This window comes from Seriola dumerili, unplaced genomic scaffold (genome assembly GCF_002260705.1).
Source record: "Seriola dumerili isolate Sdu_G_001 unplaced genomic scaffold, Sdu_1.0 BDQW01000822.1, whole genome shotgun sequence".
NCBI classification, from domain to species: domain Eukaryota; kingdom Metazoa; phylum Chordata; class Actinopteri; order Carangiformes; family Carangidae; genus Seriola; species Seriola dumerili.
The window spans coordinates 39,544-55,592 of NW_019175077.1; the positions used below are offsets into that span (position 1 = coordinate 39,544).

The window sequence follows — 16,049 nt, forward strand, 5'->3', positions numbered from 1 at the left end:
GGGATGAGATTGGTGGTGCTGTTAGGCACACAGCACGTCATTATTTTGATTTTGTCCTCCTCTGCTCCTGTGACTTGGTGAAGCAGCAGGACAGTGAGAGATGAGGGTGAGGAGGTGCAGCCAGCTGCGCCTGGACAAACACAAGGACAGCTCTACCTCTGACAACACTGTATTAAACCAATTATTCACTATCAGGGATTGTTTTCTGCGACAGTAAATGTTTTGTTTACTCGGCTCAAAAAATGTAGCGAATGGGTTGTCATCTACGGTGCAGGCGGTGGAGATTGTAAACATGTTTTTCTCTCCCCTCCCTACAAGAGGATAAATAAAAAGACTGCTGTTAGAAGATTTAATTCCGAGAAGCCGCTCTCTGGGGCTCTGCGTTGTGCTAAGAAGCCCATTGCGAAAAGCCTTCAATTAGCATAGTACTCTTTCATCTTCTGACCAAAGTCACCCTGAACAATCAAATTATCTCTAAATTTAAATAAAACAATCACTCCCAATCAATCAGGGTTCATTATCTCAGATAATTTCCATTCCCTCTTGAACATGCCAAGAAAACTTCCAGCATTTCTCCCCCACACGCTCATCTGCACCCACAGACTTCAAATACATGTGTGTAAGGTCATCTACAAACACACCTGTGTGTGCACAAATAAAAGAGAAACTGTAGACAACCACAGTTTACACTGAAATGTCTTTTAATTCCTGATCACACAAGGCACAGTTGTGTTTGTTTTAACCACAGTTTGTGAGATTTTAGTCGGCTTTACGGGAGTTAGAAAAGTTGGAGTTCACTGTCTCCAAACACACAGTCTGCTGGGTATGTGGGGGCAGACAGACACAAACAAAGTTAGTTAGATAAATTGCTCTGGCCAGAGCTGCACATTATCATTGAGAGTCACGCCCTGTGTACTTGGAACTTAACACAGTATAATGATAAATTACTGAAAATGTCCTCATCTCCATAGACTTAATTTATAAAATTGTCACTCAGCCATTTTTTTTTTAGGACCTTATGCGTTAAAACCTGTCTTCATGATGTCCAATGATGTCCAAAAAAAGGATAAAAAATTAGCAATATCCACAGTATATCGGAAGAAAATATGATGAAATGAGATAATACTGGAGCAAATCAATCAAACCAACTTATTTTGCAATTGAGATACATTTTCTTTTATATAAAGAATTGAATGATTATGACTTTAGAGGTAAACCATGTTGCATTTAGCTGGCAGTGAGATGGTTTGGCACATTCCAAAAACAAAAATAACTTAGAAAAAAAATGATTTATTTTGTCCTTGAATAACAATAAACAATTTACTGTGTGTGTGTTGTTTAAAAACGACAGATTGCTGTGTTGTTTCCATCTAGGTTGGAGCGATATCTCGCTCTGAGCCTCATCAAAATCACTCCATCACAGCCAACGGAAGTAAATGCCTTTTCCCCAGACAGGACGAAAGGAGGCGGCTTTTCTACACTAAAACACATTTTCATACTCCAGGACCAATCTCCAGCACTACTGGCCTGATCAAGGTTATTTCTTTTCAAATAGCAAAGCCCAGGATGATGTAGTGAACTGATGTCCCCAGGCTAGCATGATACATTCCATCTTGGTAACATTGGGTGGTGTAAACTACCTCCAGGCTTCAGCATCCACAATTTTATGGCTGTAGAGGTTACAGCTGAGCATGCTGATTTTTTCTTTTTTTTTTAGAACGAAGTTATAAAAAAAAAAGCTCAGTGGATGCTGCAAAATGCCCTTATCTGGCCATCCGCTGTCAGCCCCAGATGTCCTGTAAGTAGCGTTTCTCCTCCCTCAGTCCTGCCAGTCTCTTCATGGCCTCCAGTTGGTCCACTTGAAGCTCCGTTTTGATCATCTCTATCAGGGTGTCATTCACGTCTTTAGCCATGTTCTTCGCATCGCTGAGGAAGGAAGAAATGGCAAAAACATATTAGGAAAAAGGGCAATACGATTAATATACATGTTTTTGAGACAGCACTTTGTATGTCTGTGGCAATCTGATAGTTCGTAAAACAAGCAAGTGCTGCCAGTCCAGGAGTTCATCCCAGAAGGAAATTGCTGAAATTTCTATCTCGCTGTTGCAGCATATTGGGAGAGATCCATCATCCAACAGAGATATTTTTTGACTCAGAAAAATTCACCCTGTTCTGATGTTTCAAAAGTAATTTACTCAAAGGTGAGGTAAGCGGCCTGGGAGTGATGAGAGAGGGGAAACAAAGAATGTGATATTGGGCTGTATAAATGTTAGCAAGACTTTGTCGTGGCACCCTAACCCTATCTGTGTTTTCCTTAGTCATGCTGTCTTTGCACTGGCAGGAAGAACGTATTGTGTTTGGAGAGGGCAGAAGAGGGTATGAATACGCTATAAATGCTACAATCTGTACAAAATGTTGCATCAGTGTGAGGACAGCAGTAGCAGAGTGAACAGAAAGTTGCTACTGATTGTACGTAGAAAAAAGTTTGAGGGTTACATAAGTATGATTCTCTTCTCCCTTAATAGCTTGTCCTTAAGCAAGACACTTCAACTGCTATCGTTTATTTTTCATGAGTTTAGTATCTTGCTCCAAAACAGAGATATTCATTGGCCAACAGGTGAATTCAGCTTGGTCATGTCACTTGAGAGACATCCTTAAAAGAGTATTTAATTCTAGTTTTAACAGTCAGAACAAGATTTACAGATATATATAATATTGCAAATGTGCCTTCACTGTTCACTTTACTTAAAATATGGATAAATATTCAAGATGTACTTTTTCATTTTCAATCCCACTCCTGGTAATCTCACTGTTTACTTATGTAAAATGCTTTCTCCTGCTTCAAACAGTTATCAGACCAGATCATCTGGATGGATAATCTTTCAGAGCCTTCAGAGTCTGCCTTGTACTTGGCAAAGCTCTGCACCGTGGGCTTGGAAACAAGACAAACTTTATTTGGCAGGACTGCCTTCATGCCAGGTACTCAAATGCAACATTCAAAAACATGTTTCATGAATGTAACTTTTTTTTTTTTTTTTTTTTTAAAAAAGGTGAAGCTGCTGACTTTCTATATTTTGACTGTTGTCAACAAATCTCATGAGGACACCAAAGCAACGATGAACTAGCTACTAACAATATATTGTGTGTATATCCAGAATCTGATTTATCTTATTCATCTGTGCCACTGAGCTACATTGTTGTCCAAAAACCATTAAAAACACATCAGCGAGCCACACTGTCAAACAGCTCCACAGACTCATAATGGTGATCATTTTTACAGTCTCTGGAAAGGAGCTCATGTGAGGCAGAGGCCACTGTGCACGCTTGGGAACACAGTTTGCCATTCTTATCTTTGGCTTTTCAACTCCTATGAAGTTAGTAATAGAAAACGGTGCGCGCTGTCCTTGGTTGTGAAAAAAATGTCCGGACCACATGATTATCCACTTCTCCTCTTCGGATCCTGCGAAATGCTGTCAGTCAATCAATGCAGCACCTTCATTCTGCCTCGGTTGACATTGCTGAGCACAGATTGCATCTGCACCACCAGTCTCCAGTAGCTCTGTTTTGGGGTGCTCAATGCCTCGCTATCAGTCGATGGGATAAACTTAGTGCTAGCCTCTTCCTCTCAGCACATCTCTTCTGTTCTACAAATCCATCACATTTCTTCTTGTGCAGCAGACATATATTCATATTCACTGTATCAATCTGCAAATTTCTCAAAGAACTTAACCCGAAGTTACAAGGTCGTGATATGAACCACATTTCCATGCATGCACATTGGCCTCTTGCTTACAGGAACTACTCTCCAGAGACTGTGAAAGTGATCGCTGTTATTAGTCTGTGGAGCTGCCTCTAATCTACTGTGCCCATATTTTTTGTAATAAGAAACATGTCACCCAGTGCAACGGTGTGGCCCACTGACGTTTTTTTAATAGTTTAGAGCTGTGTGGCATAGAAGAATAAGCTAAATCAGGTTTTGGATATACAAACAGCACTCCATGTGCATGTGAATTATGAGCTGTAAATTCATTCTTTAAATGTGACGGTTAAGTACCCTACACTGCCATTTTGGCCAGGCCCCTTTTGTAATAGAGATAAAGTATTTCCCGGTTAAATAAAGGTTTCAAAAATTACACACATGAAATGTATAGTTAAATAGCATATTTCTGTCCATTGTGAAAAATTAAAGCCATTTATATAGATTAAGTAACAGGTTCCAGTGACACAAGGTGATCTGACAAAAAAATTTAAAAGAAGCCTGAGTGGAGCCAGAACATGACACAAACATGCCAGGTGGACATCAGTATGTATGGAAAATGGAAAAAAAATAAAAATTTCACTCTGGATGAGTTAAAGTTAAAATAAAAGTTACCACTGAATTGTTGTTATGAGTGTAAGTCTCACCCGCAGACATAGAGGCAACCGTTCTGTCTGAGCAGGATTTCAGTGATGTACTGGCTGTTAAGCAGCAGGTTGTGTTGGACGTATCTGGGTCGAGCTACTGAGGTGGTGATCTCCTTCTCCTCCTGCTCCTGCTCGTCGCCTCTGGAGAAACACACCTTCAGGTGGTTCAGGATACCGCTGGACACGAAGCCCTCCAGCTCCTCTCTGGGAAAAGGAGACGGAATGTAGAGTCACATCCAAACATCTCAGCTCATTGTAAATCAAATTTCCTGCAAGGTTCTTCCGGCAGTCTTGGACAGGTTGCTCCTGATCAGTGAAATTGAGTCTTTTCAAACCTAGAATTAGGAGAGGAAAGATTCAGTTGCTGATGTGGAGAAAAGATCATGTAATAGTGAAAAACACATGCACATTTTCATTATACTTTTAAAAAATTATTAACCAAGAGGTAAATGTAGCAGACTGCAGGCCAAGAATTCAACTCGATTCTCACACAGACTGTTTATCCTTCCAAATCCAACACTCCCGTAAGATATTTAGCAATAGCTTCAACCGTCTCACAAGACATATAACCCCCGGAACATTTCCTATGAACAAAAAAACCTGTCAAGCTCGATAAAACAGAACACTGATGGGCAAAAGGTCTGAGCAAAACTGTGCCAGGCAACCAATTTATCTTGCTTAACGAGAGAAGTGCAAAAAAAATATGGGTTTCATAAGCAAGGTCAAGTCACTTTTATAAGCATCTTTTTATAATCAATCCTCCCAGCCTTGCAGTTGGGTGTAACCTTGCTCCCTATCGTTGGTTCACTTGCCAACTACTCCTTCTTCTGCCTCAGTGTTTTTACAGGGCCTGGGGTGCTATTGGAAGAGAAGGAAGAAGGAAGGCGGTGAGGGAGTATGGTTTACTGTGGCTCAGAGTATCTTGTTTAAAGTTAAGCAGTCAGAATGAGTAAAAACACACACTCACAACGAGTTGCAGTTTTAAGATCATGGGTGAAGGTCTTTGCCTCAGGGGTCTGTGTTTTGCAGCAACCCCCAGACTAAAATAACGCATTTTTTGATAACATACGGACACTGGGTTGTGAATACTAAAGTGAGAGAGGAGTATTATTATCTTTTTTCTATGTGAAACATCCAGAAATGTTGCTTCTCCTGTAATATTTATACCTCACCTTTGATTGAAGACAGAGCTATTAAAAGGATCTCGTTCTTTTGAACAAGATGTGTGATTGTAAAATCTGTTTGAACATGAGAGCAACAACATGAATGACAAGGAGAAGGATGGTGGAGTCTTCTTTGTTTGACATCTCAACATGACTCATCATAGATTGATAACCATGTGAGCAGAAACCGGCGGATGACAAAGGACAGGTGACTTCTTAAAAAAAAAAAAAAAAACAGACAGACAAGGTTTTCTGAGAGGCGAAGACTCCTCGGTGTGTTTACACACACACACACACACACACACACACACAAAAGCCTGTGGCAATATCCCGGACCCGAAAGTGAACCCAGCAGGCCTTCCAGTCATGTTTTCCCCTGCAGCATGAAATCACATGTCATAAAGAGGCTGAGAAATCAGAGGGAGGGGAGAAGGGTAAGTGCAGGGGAGGGGAGAGGGGAGGACGAGTTTGATGTGACAAGCAGCCAGATTGGCATCAACCTCTCACAGGGATGTTAAGTGCTATGAGTGATTGAGGCACATCGCAAGCTTTGTTTGTTTTTCCTGGTGGAAAATTCATAGTAAGATTGTGATGTTGGGCACATCCTGTCTTGACATTTTGTAATATTTATAAGCATAAAAAGCCATTTATGCAACTTTAAATTTCAACTCCTACTTATGACTTCAGCTGAACTTTTCTTTAAAAATCTGGGACGCTGAAAAGTGCTATAAACTATGCTAAGCAGGTTTCTACATTTCCAGGAAATTGTGACATCAAATTGCACTTACTTTTAGAGAAATCCAACAGAGATGAATGCAGGCAGGCCAATTCAGCTGCAGGTATGTTGTTCTCATTCTGCTAACCTATTTAAATTGAGTACAACTCTTCACGGGTGGCTCATAAAACACAGACTAATCGCTTTGGTCAACACTGTGGGGGTGTTCATCAAAGAAGCCCACACTGTGAACAAACACCGCCTACTACCTGGCTGTGAGTTGGTATTTAACTAAGGGATAGAGGACACAGAGGGGAACAAACAACATCCTCTGTGATCTGTTCTTGTGTGATTAAGGATACTAATCCATTCGCACAATTTAATCCTGCAAAGGAACTCCATCAGTGCCCCAGCATTAAGTACATGCGCACTACTGATACTGGGAAGAGCCGATCAATTAGTATGTAGTCAGGAGAGAGTAAAGCCAAAGCAAACTGATATGAGAAATGATCAACGCACAGGGTGATGTTATTTTACAATGCTTAAGAACACCAGATCAATATGAGTATGGTAGTACATTCAGTACAACTTAGTTGAATAAAAATTTCCATCCAGTACTGGATGGAAATACTCAATGTGTTGATGTTGAGCACTAAACCAAAAACTCTCCATATAATATAGGGTTGTGGTTCAGAAGCATTTTATTGAATCTGAATCAATTAGCATATCTGCTTATAAAATCTAAATTTAAGCAACAGACATTATAAGTAACTGAAAATGTAAAAGCTAAACCTCAAATATTGCCAGTTAATAACTTGATACATAAAACAACACTTCAACCCGTATTGTAGTTTATCTGACAAACATTTGAGCAACATTAGCATTCATTTGGAGTTATGTCTCTGACCACCTGACAAATCCAAATCCAACATTCACTCTCCTTTTACCCTGTTTTTGTCTCCACCAACTCCTGAGGAAAATATTAAGTTATTATTTGGATGCTGTTTGCTGCTGGGCAGTCGGCATACACCCAGGTTTTTTTTTTTTAAAACAGCTGCCAGCTGAAAAACTTCACTGATGAGAGCGGTGAGAGTGAATCTAAAACAGTCAATGTGGGTTGTAAAACCAAAAGAATAATCTGAAAGCCTCTCAAATGATCCACAGAACTGAGTTGTGTGATACTCCTCTGTAGGTTCGTCACTGTGAGTGTCGCCTTTTACATTACACTTACTCATTTGATCCATTATAACCATCCAAAATAACAATATTCATAACCGTAGCTAAATGGTTGCCTAAAACATAGAGAGTGTTACTTTTTGATAATAAATAAAAAGAGGAAGAAGACTGCAGATTTCATGAGATTCCCTCATGAACTTCCACTTACCAAATCTGGATGTTTTATCAAATTGGAATAGGATTCATAAAAGAAATGCCTATTAAAACCAAGCCATAATAAACAGTCACATAACCCTCTTAGAAATTTCCTGCCTTGAGTCACATGTACATGCCAATGCAACAAGACACTTCATGTATTTTTCTACCTTTTCACTCTTAAGAAAACAATCATGTATACAGACAATGTGTACAAAATGATGTACATTATGAAGGTCACAGATAATACATGGAATTTACTGGGACAAGGTGAAGATGGATATGGGTGTGGAGAGCTGTATGTAGAGAATATGTGTATACATGAGTGGTGTGGAGTCTAGGAATAAGCACCAAACCGAAAAGACAAACACAGCTTACCTGAACAGGTAGTCTCTGTCTCTGTGGCGACAACCAAAGAACAACCAGGTCTCGCCAAATACAGCCTCGGGGTTCTCCTGCCTCTCCTTCTCTCTGAAAGTCAAACAACAGACGTTAGTGGTCAATCAATACTAACAGACGACCAGAGCAGATGGAGGAGAGGAAGTCCTTCGTAGCAGCAGAGGTTAAAGAAGAGTGGTGACACCATTAAGCACTTTCTACAATGACAGTACACTGAGTGCCACAAATGCCTAATGCACGGAAACGACTGTGCATGCTGCAGCGAGGACATTATATGTATTATTAAATTTCACCCAAACAGAAGGATAGATCCCATCACTATAAACAGTTACCAAAAAATGAAACTAGGGCTTGTTTTGTGTGTGGGTGTGTTGCATTGTGTGTATGCTTGTGTGTTTCCAACTGTGCTTGTGTGCAAAAAAAAAAAAAAAAAAAAAAAACTGCTCTTGCAAAAGTGATGCCTCTTGTGGCTTGGGAGTTTGGCAAAGCTCCCAGAATTCTTTGCAGGCAATGGCAACGCAGCGGCACAAAGCTGCTCTGAGGATGTCGGTATCTGTGCTGCACACCTGCTGCAAAGGTGACAGCTCTCGCCCAGATAAGAACAGTTGACCCCCAACCTTTCATGATGCCATCAGTCAGTTGACTCTCTAAAGAGCCTGGCATTATCTGTTACCCCTGTCTGGAAGGGGATGGGGTGTGAGGGGTGGAGTTGAAGTGACCAACCATAACAAGGGGCTGAGGGATACCACAGAGGGGCACTGAGTCTACCCTTTGTGCTGCGCGGCTGCACTCCAAGGATAAGGTGATGCTTCCCCTAAACCCCATCCTTTGCTATTCAGGTACAGACTGAATCATGCTATGTGTTTTCCAGCAGTCGCACATTTAAAATGGCTGCCAACTTTTACGCTTGATGGAGTTGCATGGTGCATAAAAATTTGGTGTGAATACACTAATATGGTGCTGAAATAATAAGTCGATTAATCGATTAGTTTGAGCGACAGACAATTTATCGCCTACAATTTTAATAATAATTAGAACCCCAATATAAAAATGCTATGCTTTAAATTACAGTTTGTATCTTATATGGTTTTGCCACAAAAAAGGTTATTTTATCTTATTAAAAACTTAAAATCAGATCAACTCCTTCTCCTTCAATGAAAAATCCACACTCAATGAATATTTTTCATTTCAAAAGTTTATCTAGTGGATACAAGATGTATTTATTGTTATGATTATTTATTTACTATTTTACTAAGCCCATTCTCTATGAATGCACACTGGAGGAATCAAGTCTCCCCACCCAAGTTGAGTTGCATACTGGAGCACGATTGACTTCCAAACTAGTCGTGATGGAAAGTCCTCTCATATGTGCACGCCTCAACTCAGAGCACAGAGAAACCTTCTTTCGGCAGATGAAAGGTCAAACATCTGAATGAAGTAGCAATAAGCAAATAATTTTGAGTGGAGAGGGACTGTCATTGTCAGTGGATCTCAAACTATGGGGTGGGCCCCCTCAGAGGGCATGGGTGCATTCCAGGAGGGGCAAAAGGTACTAAAGTTGAATGAATCAGTTTCATGTGAGAACAATACAAGAAGACAATGACTATAAAAATTCCTATTAGCAAGATTTTTTCCAGACAGCATGATGAAGTGTACAAGGACAAGATGGAAAGATCTTTGACTTGTCAGTCCAAACAAGAGTCAGAACAAAATAAAAATGTAGCGAGAGACCCTTTAGTCTTTCTAAAAACTTTAATATCGATCATCAAAATGTTTTTTCAGTTAACTTTCCTTTTGTCTCATTTTGTGTTGCTAATTTCGCTAATGTTGCTAATGGTAGATAAAAATAAATAAAAAATTCCTGTCCTTTAACAAGTTTACAAAACAGAAAACATTTGCGAACCACTTGTTTCTGCAATTAGTCAAAAAAAATATCCCAAACATTTGCTGCTTTCATTGCTTATATCATTGTAAAGAAGATATCTTTAGATTATGGATCTTCAGTTCTGGAAAAATGTGATTAAATTTGTTTTCTATTTTCTGATATTTTCTACTAAATGATGAACGTTATTTATTAGATTTTGAATAATGAAAATAATGAATGTTAGTTAATTGTTAGTTGCAGCTCTAGACTAATTATCCTTACTGAAAAAGACTAAATCAATGCCAAAGTCTTAGTGTGAATACTAAAACAAAGCTTAGCTCTGCATTAATGAAATGGAATTTGAGCAGTTAAGAAAAACGTTTGTTTGAACTGAAAGTCTGTGAATGAGGCCTGGTAACAGAGCTGTCTGGCTGACTTGATCCGAACACTCAGATCCCGTCCATTAGCATCCTGGACGAGATTCTTCTGATCTGCAAACAGCCTCAAGTAAACTCATTTTAGTGGGCTCGTCTCTCTCCTCTCGCTGCCTGCCCTAAAGGAATCAATACCAATATGAAAAACCTGGATTCCATTCTGAGTAGACCACACCGGCGCCTTCCCTGAATACAAATCACATCACATCACATACCCACACTATAACAGCCTGCAATACAATCCCAAGGGGAAGGCAGCATCCACAGAGCACTCCATTTGGGGTCGAAATCAGAGGCGGTTGCCTTTCAGTGCCATTCAGATGATCAGCAGGAGGGGGAAACTGCAGGGGAAGCTGAGGTGAAGACTTGGTAAACATCACAATTATCTCATATCTTTCATCTGTTTTCTTTGCAGCTTCGTGCAAGTGGTGCTGAGTGGCTTTTAGGCATAAAAATATAACAAGAACTAAAATAAAAGCCTAAATACAACGACAGCTCGAGGCTTAATCACTGAAATTAAATTGTGTAATTACACCCATATACATTCAACATGCTGAAGTCAAAATGTTTTCATAAAACAGAACAACACTGAGGAGCAAGATGCTCTAGCCTAATTGTAATCAGCTGTTTGGTTACACTGATAAAAAGGAAGCTCAATATTTGCTCACACAAACACACAAACTTTAATACAAGTTATCATATTGAATGTGCCAAGTATGCCTACTGGCACACCGAAGTATTGAACTGAGCAAACAGATTTTTTTCCAAAATTAAAGCTTGTTAGAGCTGCTAAGGAGATTAAGCCTAACTACTCAGTTAAAATACAATATTTGTTTAACTGTCACTGCTCCAAGCTGAATACAAAGACACTGAAAATTACATTCTCCATAAAATCCTTCCACGAAAACTACAGCAATCAATACCAGACTACTTGGGGGCCTTATTAAAACCTCTTAGTACCACCAAGTCAGCCTATGACCTTCTTCTACTTGTTGACAGCACTACAAACTCGCACAAAGTACTTCTGCAAACAGCCATCTAATAACAGTGGGGGTGGAAGATGGGGAGAGGTAGGAAGATCGAACAGTCCCCATGTTGTTTTGTTGCTAACAGGACCCTTCTCAGGCCTCGAGGCAGATACGGCGTCCCGTTGACAAACTGGTGATTGTTATCTCCTATCAGAGTGCACCGTCAGCCACCGAGGCTTTGTTTGGAATCTCAAGTTAGATTCTGTACAATGCCGCGCACCATGACAGGTTTTTACAATCCTCCAGCACAATATGCAGTTGGCAGGGGAGAGGATGAGAGAGGGAGAACGAACTGAGGAGTCAGACAAGCTGATCAATCGGTTCACATGAGTTTGTACTCTAACAGTGAAGAGCCTCTTGAAATAAAAAGAAAAACATGGTTGAACTTTAATAAAAGAAATTTGAAAACATTAAAAAAAAATACAACATTGAACTCTCAAGGATGTATTTGATTAGGGGTTGTAGTGTTTGTATTATGAAACAAAGCCTTCCAAAAATCAATCAAGGTCTGAGTGTTTTGTTTGCACTGACAGGCAGGTTTGAAAGGACAGCCCATTAATAAAACACTTAAATTTGTATTTTGATATCTTCTTTTCTTTTTTCTTTTTTTTCTTTTTTTTTTTTAAAGAGAGAGCAGTGTTTGAGTACTGCTGGAAGGATCAAAGTAAGACTGATATGTTCATATCACTGCCTCTCACCAGAGTACTGTCCCCCTGGCTCAACCTTGATCATTAAGGAGAGGAGTCTGTCTGCGAGCGTGTGACCAGGTCAGTCCAAAAACGTGTGCTATCTTCAGTGCTCCTGCATCCCAAAAGGCACAAGCACCTCTCACCCGAGAAGACCACTCATCCTCCCCGGAATCTGCTGCAGACAATTCACCACCGGCATCACTGCAGCCGATGCCGTGCCACCTCTCACAGCAATCACCCGCCAACGCCACCCACCTCAACAGAGGAGACATCCGGGGGATTTAGAGACAATTGGAGTTGACTGGGGCACAACCTCATTTATACAAAGCCACCCAAGAGTTAGACATGTCAGTCTGACTAAAAAGGCTTACTCCACTTTCTGACAAGTCATAGTGGCTCGGCCTGGTTCAACACATGGGCGTCAGCGTGGCTAGAGAGGCTTTAGTCACATTAAATCCTTCTGGTAGGTCATCTTCTTGCAATCTTGATTCACCCGTCAATTCAGAACCACCGAAAATTAAACAAAATGTCATGTTTTTCACTCCTCAGGCATTTATACGTAAAGCCATGGTTAAACAAACTGTAGATAACTACAGCTCAGGTCACAGTCAATATCCCAACACCAGCTCATCAGCAATTACAACCAATGACTTACTTGCTATTTTATTTTTTACAATTTTACAACATAGTGGCCACCACCTACTGGACTTTATACTTTCAAATCAATAACACCACATGCCTTGCCTTGACTCCTCGGTGTTCATTACATACCAAGTAATAAACGTGTGTAGCAGAGAGGACCTAATTTGTTCCTGTTGAGACAAGTGAAGCATCTGAAATAATCCCAGACGTGATTGCAGACCTTGCCGCTAGATTTATTATGCCTTATGAGATGTACATGATGTGGACTTTTATCAGCTTTGAGCAGGGTCTCATTGAATTGTCTCTGCAGATTACTTGAAAATATGCATAGACGATGTGAACTTCACGCACATCACTTGAACATTTTGAATATTCATTATGGGGCGCAGGCATTTTAGCTGGAGTAATCCGTGCCACATGGCGCAACAGTCAGCACATAACCTGCACGTTTCTGATGCTTGACATGAACATTTAACTGACCTAGTTCAGCAGCCCATCTTGTAACATGAATAACATTGGCAAAGGATCAAGTGCATTCCCACATGTACTTGATTTTCCTTGATAAAGACATTTGCAAAATGAGAGATCCCTGCAAACTATGTGTCTCTTACTAAATAAAGATGTAGTGTTAAATTTGCCGTACCTTTGCTGGAGGAAACCAATGAAGGGAGCAACTCCTGTGCCCGGTCCAACCATTATGAAGGGCACCGACAGGTCAGAGGGAGGCCGAAAGGAGCAGTATGGTCTCAAACTCACATGGATCTGAGGGACAGAGGCCATTAGAAAGCATTTAAAATAATGAGAGTAATTACAACAATGCTGAGAAGCCACTATGGGCTTACCAATCTATTAATTGATCTACTTAATATTCTAAGACATACTAATGAGAAAACTCATGAGCTCCGACTGGAATCCATAGAGTCTGTGTAAGAGAAGATTTACTTGCTTTAATTTAAATTAATTTTTTTAATTAACCACACACAACTGGCCCAAAGCTCGTTCCTTTTTTAGCGTCTCATACATTTAAACTGATCTTCCAGAGGAGCCTAAAACATGTAACGCGAACAGGTTGAATCCCTAATTCCAGAAACGGCACAGTTTTCTGATATTCTGCCGTCTCTTTTACTCGGGAACCTCTTGAGCTGGAATATTTGAAGGGAAACGGGCAGTCCACCTCTCTCTGTAGTTTTATTAGAAAAATTCAAAGTAAGGAGGGTGTAACCTACAGAGGTTTGTTTTTATTCTCCCTATAACTGGGAGGTTATAATTGTAAGACCACCTGTGAACTTTTGTACTCACAAATTTGAACACTTAGAAATACATAATCCAACCAAGAGCCCACAAATTTGCACATTCTAGTTTCAGCCCTCTATTTTCCAGTGTACTCATTACCTTAGGCAGAGCCCGGCTGCCAGAGCATTCAGGCTTCCCAGGGAAAACCAGGCCAGGATTGATGAGGTCAAACAGCCAACCGGTACACAAGCCTCGCCTTCCCGCAGGCCGCCCAGAGCATGCTGGGAACTCTACCACATTGAAGACAAAATGCAGCTTTCCTGGGTGCTTAAGACAGGAGCTATAGCGATGGGACCACAGAGATTTTGAGATGGAAGAAGACAGAGGTAGAGGGAAACAACAGTGTGCAACAGTGTGTGTGCAAGACATAGAGACAGACAGTGACAAGCAGGGAGATACACAGAGATGAAGTGAAAAATGGAGTGAAATACAGAGGAGCAGAGGGACAACAGATGGATACAGAAAGGCACATGTATTACGAGCGAGGATCAACTCTAAAGTCTAGACAACAATTCTCCTAAAAATGATTCACGCAAGATAACGTTAAGAAAAATTACAGATTTTAAGCTAAGTAACAAGGATACAGAGATATTTGATTCAATATTAATTACAGATATGCACATGACCTTCAGATGTGCTAAATTATGATCTACACCAGTTGTTCCCAACTGTTGTTGTCTGACATACCCCCACAGCTCAGTCATATGCTCAGGTACCCTTCATCAACACCACCTGTTCTTTTAAATGTTTTTTTTTGCTAAAAAAAAAATCCAACCATTTATCCATTTCTTCTGCTATCTAGTTATTTCAACTGTTTATCTATTAGTTTTTGCCATCTATCCCAACCATTTGTCAATTATTTCAAAGGCGCTATTTGTAAGTTTTCTCTGCTGCAGAACGTGATTTCTTGTTGGGAGTGGTGGTGGTGGTTGTTGCTTGGTAAGAGCTTCAGGCATTGTTGCGTTTACAAGACTAGAGATTTCAATACGCCCTCTAATCAGCGCTGTGTTCAGGGCAAATTGAAGGCTACAGTGAGTCGCTAGAAAGTGACAAGCTGGGCCAGGGCTAGCTGGTTAGCGTGCTAACTTCAGCAGATGAAAAGACGTGATAGAGAGAACAGTTATCATTGGCGTTGCTTTGCACTGCTGGAGACAGTTCTAGGAGAGTAAAGGAATGAAGTCTGCTAATGTTGGCAATGTAGCAATAGCAAAACTTACAAATAGCCTTTAAGATAACTACTTTAACTGCATAGCAAATACTCTAAGTTAACCATTAGCAACATATTTTAATTTCTCTGTTCATGTGATAAATAGCTCTCAAACATAACAGGTGACTCAGGTTGGTGAGAGGTACTGTGCAGTCAACCTATTGTGGCTGCCTGGCTGTTATCTTATTTTTTACATAGCCAATTAAAGATCAACATCTACAACAACTTGCAATCCTATTTGTGCGTTTATTTGCCTCCTTACCACAAACATGTGGATACGTTTGTTAATCAAGTCATAATTTTAATTTTTTCAAATTAGTTGAGCTACTCCACCATCTTTCCACATCCCACCAGGAAACTATAGGAGTAGACCCAAGGATTAAAGTACCCCTGTTTCCGAATAAGTCATCTACACCATAATGTCTGCTTCTGCTTCATTCTAGACTAAAAAAATACTGCTGGGAGAGAGAGAAAAAATAACTTTCTGTCTATCTTTCTTCAATAAAACTGCCTCTCCCTCTACCCGTTCCAGTCTTCATTGCGGGCTGAAGCACTGTCACGCTCTCTCATCCTTCACTCTCCAGTTCCTGTGGGCCACTGGAGACCTCTATTGACCACAGCATCAATAATGCAGGCCTCTAATGTCTCTGCACCATCTGATAAACTACAGCCACCATCTCTCCTGTCCGTTCCTTGTTTCTCCGCACACACACACACACACACACACACACACACACACACACACAAACACACACACAAATAAGAAGCTAAGTGAGGCACTAATGAGGGGAGCGGAGAAGTTTTGACATTGCGTTAGATGTTGCTGTTCCACATGAGCTT

General features: G+C 40.4%; 1 protein-coding gene across 6 annotated transcripts in view; it reads right to left on the reverse strand.

The window, feature by feature from the left end:
• Positions 1-683: 683 nt before the first annotated feature.
• mtrr (5-methyltetrahydrofolate-homocysteine methyltransferase reductase) overlaps positions 684-16,049 on the reverse strand; it is a 30,653-nt gene continuing 15,287 nt past the window's right edge. For all 6 annotated transcript variants that reach the window (XM_022766231.1, XM_022766230.1, XM_022766225.1 and 3 more), the window contains 5 exons: positions 14,102-14,282; positions 13,353-13,471; positions 8,032-8,124; positions 4,405-4,608; positions 684-1,926 (listed from right to left, as the gene is read on the reverse strand). In XM_022766231.1, coding sequence (XP_022621952.1) covers positions 1,782-1,926; positions 4,405-4,608; positions 8,032-8,124; positions 13,353-13,471; positions 14,102-14,282 — 742 coding nt within the window. In that variant the 3' untranslated portion in view covers positions 684-1,781. The remainder of the gene's footprint in view (positions 1,927-4,404; positions 4,609-8,031; positions 8,125-13,352; positions 13,472-14,101; positions 14,283-16,049) is intronic.